Source organism: Dermacentor andersoni, chromosome 2 (genome assembly GCF_023375885.2).
Source record: "Dermacentor andersoni chromosome 2, qqDerAnde1_hic_scaffold, whole genome shotgun sequence".
In the NCBI taxonomy this organism is placed as follows: Eukaryota; Metazoa; Arthropoda; class Arachnida; order Ixodida; family Ixodidae; genus Dermacentor; species Dermacentor andersoni.
Genome location: NC_092815.1, coordinates 83,606,156 through 83,618,679, shown reverse-complemented (window position 1 = coordinate 83,618,679; position 12,524 = coordinate 83,606,156). Strand labels below are relative to the sequence as shown.

Below are 12,524 nucleotides of genomic sequence, written 5' to 3'. Positions count from 1 at the left end.
AGGCGCTTCAAAGCGCCAGCTGTAGCGACAGCACCAGGAAGTGGCACGCGGCGCACACGCCAAGCATTTCAGAGCTTACTAGCTTTCGAATGAGAGGATTATGCGCGCGCTCGTGGCTTAAAGTATAAACCCCATGCAAGCGATCTTGCACGCGACAGCGACAAGCGACGCGATGGAGATGGCTGTCGCGTTCGCTCGTCGCCTACAAGTTGCACCCCATGCGAGCGATGACTTCGAGCGACGTCTTCCCAGTGTTGCCGGTATGAGGGCAGCAATATAGGCGCCGAAACTAGCGTGACGCGTGCTTTATTAACTTAAGTTGATGTATTTTACTGTAAAAAACAGCATAACTATTCCTGAAAGTCTTGCAGTAGGTTCTTATCCTTGCAGGTATAAAAATTCAATCGTTTGCTCGTTCCGTGCGACAATCGGAAGTACTGGAGTTATGTACATCCAGTTCCGGCTTTGCGCTATTGGCTAGTCGCTCATAGCACTTCCGGGCGACGAGCGATGAATTCTAGATTTGCAAAACCGAGCGATCGCGCGACAAGACCGAGCGATCTGTTCAAGCGACGGCCCGATCCGTCGCGCGAACCCGTCGCTCGTCGCTGTCGCGCACAAAATCGCGCTAAAGTATAAACCCCATGCAAGCGATCTTGCACGCGACAGCGACAAGCGACGCGATGGAGATGGCTGTCGCGTTCGCTCGTCGCCTACAAGTTGCACCCCATGCGAGCGATGACTTCGAGCGACGTCTCCCCAGTGTTGCCGGTATGAGGGCAGCAATATAGGCGCCGAAACTAGCGTGACGCGTGCTTTATTAACTTAAGTTGATGTATTTTACAGTAAAAAGCAGCATAAAAAATTTCTGAAAGTCTTCCACTAGGTTTTTATCCTTGCACCTATAAAAATTCAATCGTTTGCTCGTTCCGTGCGACAATCGGAAGTACTAGAGTTATGTACATCCAGTTCCGGCTTTGCGCTATTGGCTAGTCGCTCATAGCACTTCCGGGCGACGAGCGACGAATTCTAGATTTGCAAAACCGAGCGATCGCGCGACAAGACCGAGCGATCTGTTCAAGCGACGGCCCGATCCGTCGCGCGAACCCGTCGCTCGTCGCTGTCGCGCACAAAATCGCGCCAATGGGGTTTAGCCTTAATGGGGTTTAGCCTTAATGGTTAGAGTACCGGGCTCGACTGCCGACGTTCGATTACACCTCATCGGTCACACATAATTTTCTATTAATGAAAGCGAGGCGAAAGAAGAACCTACCTGCCGCAAAGTGACAGGAATTAGGTCGGAACGCATCGCAAAACATGTTTGGAATGTCTTCATATGCGATTTCTAATTATTGTATACTGGACTCAACTGCTACACAACAAAAGAACAACTAGAAAAATCAACACAAATTACCCAATAAATTGTTTATTGAGAACACTCAATGGTAATATTGTTGTGCAAGGATTGAGTGAACTCAATTGCTCTTGAAAATTTGTTGAAGTCCGTTGTTTCAACAATTCCCCAACAATATATCAATGGTTAATCAACACTCATTTTTGTACGGGTAGCAGTGCTATTGGAGGAAGTAGAGGGCTGTAAATGGGATATAATAGGGCTCAGTGAAGTTAGGAGGCCAAAAGAAGCATATACAGTGCTAAAAAGCGGGCACGTCCTGTGCTACCGGGGCTTAGCTGAGAGACGAGAACTAGGAGTCGGATTCCTGATTAATAATAACATAGCTGGAAACATACAGGAATTCTATAGCATTAACGAGAGGGTGGCATGTCTTGTTGTGAAACTTAATAAGAGGTACAACATGAAGGTTGTACAGGTCTACGCCCCTACATCTAGTCATGATGACCAGGAAGTCGAAAGCTTCTATGAAGACGTGGAATCGGCGATGGGAAAAGTCAAAACAAAATACAGTATACTTATGGGCGATTTCAATGCCAGGGTAGGCAAGAAGCAGGCCGGAGACAAGTCAGTGGGGGAATATGGCATAGGCTCTAGGAATAGCAGAGGAGAGTTATTAGTAGAGTTTGCAGAACAGAATAATATGCGGATAATGAATACCTTTTTCCGCAAGCGGGTTAGCCGAAAGTGGACGTGGAGGAGCCCGAATGGTGAGACTAGAAATGAAATCGACTTCATACTCTGCGCGAACCCTGGCATCATACAAAATGTAGACGTGCTCGGCAAGGTGCGCTGCAGTGACCATAGGATGGTAAGAACTCGAATTAGCCTTGACTTCAGGAGGGAACGGAAGAAACTGGTACATAAGAAGCCAATCAATGAGTTAGCGGTAAGAGGGAAACTAGAGGAATTCCGGATCAAGCTACAGAACAGGTATTCGGCTTTAACCCAGGAAGAGGACCATAGTGTTGAAGCAATGAACGACAATCTTATGGACATCATTAAGGAGCGCGCAATAGAAGTCGGTGGTAACGCCGTTAAACAGGAAACCAGTAAGCTATCGCAGGAGGCGAAAGATCTGATCAAGAAACGCCAATGTATGAAAACCTCTAACCCTACAGATAGAATAGAGCTGGCAGAACTTTCTAAGTTAATCAACAAGCGTAAGACAGCGGACATAAGGAACTATAATATGGATAGAATTGAACAGGCTCTCAGGAACGGAGGAAGCCTAAAAGCAGTGAAGAAGAAACTAGGAATAGGCAAGAATCAGATGTGTGCGTTAAGAGACAAAGCCGGCAATATCGTTACTAATATGGATGAGATAGTTCAAGTGGCTGAAGAGTTTTATAGAGATTTATACAGTACCAGTAACACCCACGACGATAAGGTGAGAGAGAATAGGCTAGAGGAACTTGAAATCCCACAAGTAACACCGGAAGAGGTAAAGAACGCCTTGGGAGCTATGCGAAGGGGGAAGGCATCTGGGCAGGATCTGGTAACAGCAGATTTGTTGAAGGATGGTGGGAACACTGCCCTAGAAAGACTGGCCGCCCTATATACACAATGCCTCATGACCTCAAACGTACCGGAATCTTGGAAGAACGCTAACATAATCCTAATCCATAAGAAGGGGGACACCAAAGACTTGAAAAATTATAGACCGATCACCTTACTATCCGTTGCCTACAAAGTATTTACTAAGGTAATCGCAAATAGAATCAGGAATACCTTAGACTTCTTTCAACCAAAGGACCAGGCAGGATTCCGTAAAGGCTACTCAACAATAGACCATATTCACACTATCAATCAGGTGATAGAGAAATGTGCGGAATATAACCAACCCTTAGATATAGCCTTCATTGATTACGAAAAAGCATTTGATTCAGTCGAAACCTCAGCAGTCATGAAGGCACTACGGAATCAGGGTGTAGATGAGCCATATGTAAAGATACTGGAAGATATCTATAGCGGTTCCACAGCCACCGTAATCCTCCACGAAGAAAGCAACAAAATCCCAATAAAGAAAGGCGTCAGACAGGGAGATACGATATCTCCAATGCTATTCACAGCATGTTTACAGGGGGTATTCAGAGACCTGGAGTGGGAAGAATTGGGGATAAAAGTTGATGGAGAATACCTTAGCAACTTGCGTTTCGCTGATGATATTGCCTTGCTTAGTAACTCAGGAGACCAATTGAAATGCATGCTCAATGACCTGGAGAGGCAAACAGAGGGGTGGGTCTGAAAATTAATCTGCAGAAAACTAAAGTAATGTTTAACAGTCTCGGAAGAGAACAGCAGTTTACGATAGGTAGCGAGGCACTGGAAGTGGTAAGGGAATACATCTACTTAGGGCAGGTAGTGACCACGGACCCGGATCATGAGACTGAAATAACCAGAAGAATAAGAATGGGCTGGGGTGCGTTTGGCAGGCATTCTCAAATCATGAACAGCAAGTTGCCACTATCCCTCAAGAGGAAAGTGTATAACAGCTGTGTCTTACCAGTACTCACCTACGGGGCAGAAACCTGGAGGCTTACGAAAAGGGTTCTGCTGAAATTGAGGACGACGCAACGAGCTATGGAAAGAAGAATGATAGGTGTAACGTTAAGGGATAAGAAAAGAGTAGATTGGGTGAGGGAACAAACGCGGGTAAATGACATCTTAGTTGAAATCAAGAAAAAGAAATGGGCATGGGCCGGACATGTAATGAGGAGGGAAGATAACCGATGGTCATTAAGGGTTACGGACTGGATTCCAAGGGAAGGGAAGCGTAGTAGGGGGAGGCAGAAAGTTAGGTGGGCGGATGAGATTAAGAAGTTTGCAGGGACAACACGGCCACAATTAGTACATGACCGGGGTAGCTGGAGAAGTATGGGAGAGGCCTTTGCCCTGCAGTGGGCGTAACTAGGCTGATGATGATGATGATGATGATGATGATGAAAATTTCGCCTCGCTAACATCCCTAGTTGTCATGTTTCCATTCCGTAACGGCACCAAGAAACTGGGACAGCAAGTTTCGTCCACGCTGTTATGATTATGCTCTCGATAATATTACGTATCTGCACCGCATGCGCGAAGTCTAAGCCGTGCTTATACCGTTAGGATCCATTTGATGTACTCTAACTAAAGATTTTTTTAAAATTTTGTTTGTTTTCTTTAGTTACGAGGTAGGAACAGTGGCAATAAACTGCAACATTGAGCAGCTTTATATGAGGAAGCTGCCGCAGGATGTTGTTATGAACCACAATTTTTTTTAGTTTTAACGGATGTGTATTAAAGCAAAAATAAAACGGGTAATGTGCTTTTCACGGCACCTAAAGGCTGTAGAAATGATCAAATGAACAACACTTGCAAGCTTCTGCAGAGCTTGCACGTTTCTAGGTTCTATGAACAGGTGGCAACGTCAGATCTCGTTGTATATCTAAAGAAAAAGAAAATCGTCACAATTTTAAAAACCGTTTCCTTTCACTGGGTACAGCATGCAAGAAAAGCGGACTATAAGAGAATGGCTAGTGCAATATGACATGTTTATGATTTGATTCATTCGATGTATTTTACATTGATACCGTTCATGGAATTTTGATTGATTGGTATAAATCATAATTATGTTTATCTCCTCTTATAGCAGTCGGGATTGACTGTACCATGAATGAAATATCACTGCTGCCACAAATGCAACCTGCGTGTGCTATTAAAAAAAAAAAACTCCCTGACGACGGGAGCCGGTATACGTACAAGCGAGACGCCTTCTGAACTGGCGCAGCAGACGGCAGCTCATGATTCCACTACGATGCGCCGTTTTTAAAGACAAAACTGAACATTTAATCTTCGAGTTCACTGTTCTGCCGCTAGAATTATCACCATCGACTGTTTCCATTCACCTCCGTATACGCGGCTATATACACAAGTATGCAGGCGCACAACTATATATGGTAACGGTGGTTATGGTAACAGTTATCGCTAACGGTCTGCTAGAATGCTCGTATGCGTACAAGTTATGCGTTTGCATTCGAACATTCCCCAAAGGGTCGCTTAGGAAGACTCGTCAGGCGTTCATGATTTAACTTTTCTGTTTTTGTGATTCTCCGCCAACCAATATCCGAAGTTGCCATTGTATATATATATATATATATATATATATATATATATATAGAGAGAGAGAGAGAGAGAGAGAGAGAGTTGTTAGAGGGACATGCACTGTTGGCTCGCGGCAACGCCAAGTGCTACGATACGCAGCTGCTGCATCGTTCCACGTGCAAGTGAAATGAGCGATGTTGTTTTGACGTCGCGAGACAAACGATAGCAAAGCAGCGCTGTCTCCGCTGTGAAATTCTGAACCGATTCAACCAGCGGAAGCGTATACACCTACCGAACGATTATTATTATTTTATTTTGCGCATTGTGTTGGGGATATTTCCACTGTAACCGGGAACTCCGCGACTTCCGGCGCTCGATCTATCGTTTCCTACTTTTTCTTCCCCAAGTCTTTATTTTTCCTGTTAGCGCAACAGTGTATTCATTAGGCTTCATCAACGCCACTGCTTGAAGTTGCTTACCCCGGACGCCCGGAGAAAGACTGAAAAATATTCGCTGATCATCGCACGTGCATGCGCGCACAATTCGATACGTCGACGTTTCGTCCACGCTGACGCATACCTCGTGCGCAGCTGCTGAATTACCTAAGAATGCCAAATTTATGAAACGCGTGATCGAGACGGTATTGACGTTAGTCAGGTCCGTGCACGTAATTTATAATTAAATAAAGAAAAAAGTGTGTAAAGTTATATATCAGCAGTTTGTTTCTTTTCGAGGTACTGAAATGGAGGGATACAGCATAACTTTTTCTGAAAGTAGAGATAAAATGTACTTTAGCTTATGTAAGATACCAGTATACATAACATCCAGCTTTGCGGATTTCTTTAGGAAATTGGATTCCGGTGAATTCCCGTTCTTCCGAAACACAGAAGGCGACAGTCTCTTCAAAAATGTCTGGGATTGTTGGCTGATATTCATGAGACGATGAACACAAGATTTTTTTTAGCTTTTAAATAAAATTTTAATTTGGAAAGAATGTGCGTTATGTAAAACACGGCGAACATGTTATGTAAGTACGTAAGTGCATAACAAGAACGTGTGCTTATGTAAATGGTACATCGATGCATTTCGACACAGAAATCGAGGACGTGTTTCTCGAAACTGGTGATAAGCACCGGATTTCAGATAAGTGGATATGACGTCGTTACTTCTCTTGGCGTGCTTTACAAAGTTAATTAGTGAAATTCGGTCAATTTGCTTACGTCATAACCACGACTTGTTACGCAAGTTTATATATCTGCCTGTTCAAGCAATTCAGCTAATGTGACGGAATTGCGCTGCATGCCACAGAAAATTTCTAAGAATTAAAAAACAGATCACACGACGTATAGGAAGCGTTGCAGCCCACGGCATCGCGGTTCATTCTCGTGCCTTCATAATCTTGATAACTGCAAATCACAAAAAGCAGCACAACAGCAACCAGAACTCGTTCGTGCGAGTTTTTAATAGAGACAAAACAAAAACCTACACATATGTTGTGGCGTATGTTTGTGTTCTCTGTCCCGTCTGTCATCGTTCGCGCTGTTACAACACACAAAAAAATAATAATAAAAGAAATGCAAAAAGGCCACGTCGCGTCACACCTGCCGTTGAATATTGGACCTTGTCGTGCCGTAACGTCCACCAGCGTACGGTTACCAGAGCCTGTTTTCAAACATGTTTCATAGGAAAGTGAAACTCGCCTGCTTCTGCAAAGTTGTACCGAAAGTTGAAACAGGAGGCTGAACTTATTGTGACTGCCGTAGGAGCGACGTCGAATGTCCTGGTGCCCACGGGAACGATGACTTCATCGCAGCTGTGGTTACCGTCTGCAATACTTGTGCGAGTGCAACCGGCACTATATCGCACACGACGTTGTCGTCGGAAATGGCCGAGATAACTGAGGATATGCAATAGCCATTGAATCAACACCTCCTGATTAACAAAAAAAAAAAAGAACAAAACTTGCGCGCATTAAGCATGACGTCAGCGTATAGGCCGAGACCCATGGGCACGTTTCATCAGGAGGTGCTACCACGCTTAGAAATATTTTTTAATCCGCTGAACTGGAGGCAATAAATGTAGTTGCATTGTCAATATCAATGCAAGCATCACTCAAAGCCATGGTCTCGCTCATCCCTTTCTTTCAGAATAAAAGAACGAAGACAAAATTGAAGAAGGCGACAGCCTAATGATAGCTTCAACGGGAATGCGTTGGCTTTTCAATATAGATAATATCAAAGTCACAGCCATGCAGTGCTTCTGCTAAATCTGGAAGGCGCCGGTTGGAGGCGGCGTAATTTAAATATCGTTGCTCTAGAACACTTCGACTTGCCCTCGTAAAGGCCGCAACTCCTGTGTTTCTGCATAGTCAATTGATGGGTGACATTTACCTCACCGGCTTGCTTAAAACAGTAACAATTGAAAAAAACAATGATCTTACGTTAACGGAGGACGCGTCCTTTTCTGGCCTCACATTCGCACGCAAGAGACCTATTATGCAGTTAACCACTTCGGCGCGACGTCAAGTTATTTGGGGGCCACCCGCCTCTTAACGGCCGCTAACTGGCGATAATGGCCGAGCTGACCCGAATGCTCGCGAAGACGGGACGCATCTGCGCGACCCGCAGTTACGAGACTTCCGGCACTCCCAGTCTCCTCCTCTCTCTCCATCTGTCAAATGAAACGTGACCGGGACGCGCCGTTAACTTTAACGTACGATTGGTGCCGGGGCGGGCCAATCGTCCTGACCTCGCACGCGTCACACGTAATGTTGCGGGCCACTGGACGTCCCCCAGTAACACGGTTCGCTGTCACGGATTAAAAGCAGACGAAACGTGCCGACCCGCACGTACGCAGAAGGCAAATGAGAGCAGCACTGCCCAGTTATGCGGCGCCGTGAAACGGACGTCAGCAGACGACGATGATCGCTGGCACGGTTGTGCGGGTACACACTGTTCAAGTGCAAGTCGCAGCATGCACGCACTCGAGTTCAAGCGCCCCCTGCTGTGGCACGAGCGAGTTTTTTTTTTTTTTTTTTTTAGTGATAAGCGCACGGTTTTCAATCAATCAGTCAATCATTCAATCAATCATTCCGCTTGGAAAGAGTAAATGTATAACAAAAGAGAACAATAATTCAAGAGTAGAGCACTGAAACACTGCAACGTTACGAGGCAAGGAAGGCAACTTGCCCAGCTTTCCAGGAGCTTTTGTGAATCAAAGCCCGCAATTGAAAGGAAGTTCTTAGCAAGAACTATTCTTAAGAACAGCGGCCAGGCCCAATCGTCATATTGAACAAGTCATTAGTGAAAGTGACCGGCCAACGACAGACCGCTCTTAAAAGGAAAAAGTTTTATCAGTTCGGCCTCACAGCGTAATGGATTGAACAAAAGTCATTCATTCATTCATTCATTCATTCATGAGATTCGTCCCAAAGCGGAAAGTTCCGGAATAATTTTGACCACCAGGTGTTCTGTAACGTGCACCTAAGTACATGAGCGTTTTTCGGACAATCCCTCCATCGAAATACGGCCGCCTCGGTCAGGAGTCAAACGCGCAACCTCGATCTCACCAGCATAGCCTCACAGTCACTGAAGCACCGCGATTATTCGGAGAAAAGAGACGGTATTGGCCCTAAACTAACGCAGTCAGAAGCATTTTCATGTGGACAACGTGTCGGGTGAGCGCAGCACAGCTGCGCCCTGTTCACGGAGATGTGCCTGTGACACATAAGAACTGCGCCATTTTTTTCTTTCTTTTTTTAGCAATGGAAGCATAGGAGCACGCAACGACGTAAGGGAACGGGAAATGATCGGCGCTGCAGAGAAACCGCGGAAGCTTAGCAGAAATTACAAGTGCTATCATGAGCAATATGAAAGGGAACACAGGAACGCGTGGCAAACAGCCTCGAAACAGACTCGGGGTGATACGCGGATGGCGCTGTGAAAAACAAAGGGGGGAAGGAGGGCGCTCTTCCACTAACTGTTGGCACTCCCACTACGCTGGCATTTCTACAAAGCAGCAGCTCACGTCATGGATCATCCGACAGCCGATAAGACGGTAATCGTCGCCAGTGACTTACACCGATTCACTTTCTTTTCTTTCTTTTCTCTTTTTTTTCTTCGTGCAACCGCTTGATGGTACCAATGGTACTCCGAGAGCAAGTTTGCCCTATATTTCAAACCTATTCTTTATTTGAATCGACGCACCTGGTTGTCAGGGGCACCTCGAACAGCGGCGACGCTCAAGCCAATGACTACAGAGGAATAGAATAAAGAAAACAAATTAAAAAGAACATTGATAAACTGTCTCGCGTGCGACTTTGTTGCACGAAGTTCGTTCAGAAAATTTCACGTCGCACACTGCAGTGGCCCACGCAGAGCAGTCAACTCTGATTTTGTAGCCTCAAGATGCCTCGAGTGCCTCTTAACGAGCGGGAAGATATAATAGAAATGTCTAAAAGAGGTTATACGCAGCGCAATATTGCTCTCGTGACAGGCCGCCCGTTGAAAACGGTCAACCGGATTATCCAGGCTTACTGAGACGAAGGACGCATAAACGATGCGCCGCACCGCAGACGACCCCGGTCAACAACGAACGACCAAGACCTTTGCATCGTGGCTGCCGTCAGCGACAAACCATTTCAAAGTGCAAAGGACGTTCGAGGTGCTCTTGGATTGGACAACTTGAGCGACAGCACGGTACGACGAAGGCTTAGAGAAGTAGGACTGCGAAGTCGCATCGCCGCACAGAAACCTCTGCTTACCGCAGCCAACAAAGAAGCTCGCCTGAGGTTCGCTACTGAACACCGCAGCTGGAGCGAGAGTGAGTGGAAGTATGTAGTTTTCTCTGATGATTCCACGTTCTCGAGCCGCTGGGACCAACGAAAGAGAGTGTGGCGGATCGAAAACACACGCTTTAGTCCGCAGAATATCCAGGAGGTGGCCGCCAGCGGACGCGTGTCTGTGAACGTCTAGGGGGCGATTTCCCACGAATACTTAGGCTCACTGGCGAGAATTGATGGGAGGTTCCCCAGTGCCGCGTATTGCACTCTGCTCGAGCGCCAGATGATTCCCTATGTGTTGAACGGGCCGCACCCGGATGGGTGTTATTTTTTCCAGCAGGACTTGTCTCCCGTTCACACATCGAAGGACGTGGCGCGCCTTTTGGAAGAGCGAGGGGTAATGCAACTTCAGTGGTACGCGAAGGGTGCCGACATGAACATTATAGAGCACGTTTGAGGCCGTATGAAAGTGAACCTTTCGAAGAGCTCACTAGAATTGGCGAACTCCGACCATCTATGGGAAGCAATAGAACATGAGTGGAAGCGCCTTCAGCGTGATACCGCATTCATCGAGGCTCTCTACGCGTCTCTGCCCCAAAGAATGGAGGCCGTCGTTCAAGTCGACGGTGGCATGACGCGTTATTAGGCCTCCAACGAACAAAACAAAGGACAAGGATAAGCTGCGATGACGTTATTGCCTTATTTCATTTGCTTCAATATCTTTATAATATTCGGCAAGCGCCAATAAACATATTTTGAACTCACCCTTAAAGACCATCTTTTTCCTGATTTACAAGATTTACTACAAATCAATATCGAAGTCAGGAACAGTGCTACCTTTGGAACGATTCGACGCAAAAGCTTACCAGTGACGCAATATCGAACAGTGTTATCACTGTCTGCTAGCGATGCGAAGTTCCGCACTTTGCAGACGCACGGCGGGAGTGCGAACAGTTGTTAGAACAGCGTCCCCCTTTCCACTTTGTTTCCGACGGTGGCCGCTGCGTATCACCCATATAGCTGGGTCTGAGGGTGTTTTCTACGCGTTCCTGTGTTCCCTTTCATATTGCTCATAATAGTACATAACACCACTTTCGAGACATCCGGCCTTAAAGTGCTGCTCCGAAATGCACAGTATTTACGGTTAACAGTTTCCCGTGGGCATCAAGTAGTACAGGGGGATCGGTAACTGTAACGCCAATTATTACTTCAGCGCAATTTGGGGACGGGTAGCTGGAAAATGGTGCTATATAGTCTTAGGATTTCTCATAGGCAGACTTCCCTACTAGTTGATTTCAACTACGCAGTTAGAACATGCGTCCTAAAGTTAAAAGTTACGAATTTAATTAGCGAACCTATTTATTATCCACCAGGACACTGTGATTTTTCGTGCAAGTAACGCATAAAAAATTGTTCAAATAATAATAATAATAATAATAATAATAATAATAATAATAACACGCAATGCACGTGTTGCTGCAATGTCTTAATCCTCACTGTGTGTGGCGTTGGCGCAGTTAATCGGCGATTCCGTCTTGGCCATCATCATCGCTGGTGAGAACGAGCCAATCGCCGCTGTCGTGGGACCCCTGGGCTGGGGCGTCGCAATCTACGTGGCCGTCCAGATCGCCGGAGGCGTCACAGGTCGGTTGCCGTTTTGCTTGTCTGCACAGCGTCATCTCCAACAACAGAGGTTTCGCGTGTAGCGCCGCAGCTTATTAGTATCACTATCGTTTTTGTGTCTTCGTATTGTTTTGTATTGTACATGTCGGTATACCTGTCCAAGCTCGTGTCCAAACAAAATCGCCTTCGTTTCATCTCTTTCTAACTTGTGTATGGTCCCATAATCGGATATTGTATAGAGCATCAAGTTGCTACGTCAAGTGCGCCAGTACCAACTGAGACTGATATGTTTTTTGCTGGGCCCTAATTGTGAACAGGATTGTGACGAGAGGTGCATGATGGCAGAAGTATAAGGACGCGAAAGACAGTGGTAGGCTTACTACAGTTTGCCCCTTTAGTCCCTGCGTCTCGTGGTCTGATGGGAAGTGGCTGCGGGACAAAGAGTCCTTCTCGAATGCTTTACTAGAGCTTGTAAACCTTTTTGGGGCACTCGGAAGCTCTCGCGGAAGAGCACGTGCGTCCCAAAGAGCCATAATAGCGATCGGTGAAAAACGCGCCTCGCAACTATATGCTGGTTGTCCCAGCTAACTTTAGCCAGAGTTTCAAAATATGCGAAAGCCACGT

At 46.1% G+C, this 12,524-nt stretch overlaps 1 protein-coding gene across 6 annotated transcripts in view; it reads left to right on the top strand.

The window, feature by feature from the left end:
- LOC126541744 (aquaporin-9-like) overlaps positions 1 to 12,524 on the top strand; it is a 76,689-nt gene that overhangs the window by 31,772 nt on the left and 32,393 nt on the right. For all 6 annotated transcript variants that reach the window (XM_050188660.3, XM_050188659.3, XM_072286452.1 and 3 more), the window contains exon 2: positions 11,795 to 11,921. In XM_050188660.3, coding sequence (XP_050044617.1) covers positions 11,795 to 11,921 — 127 coding nt within the window. The remainder of the gene's footprint in view (positions 1 to 11,794; positions 11,922 to 12,524) is intronic.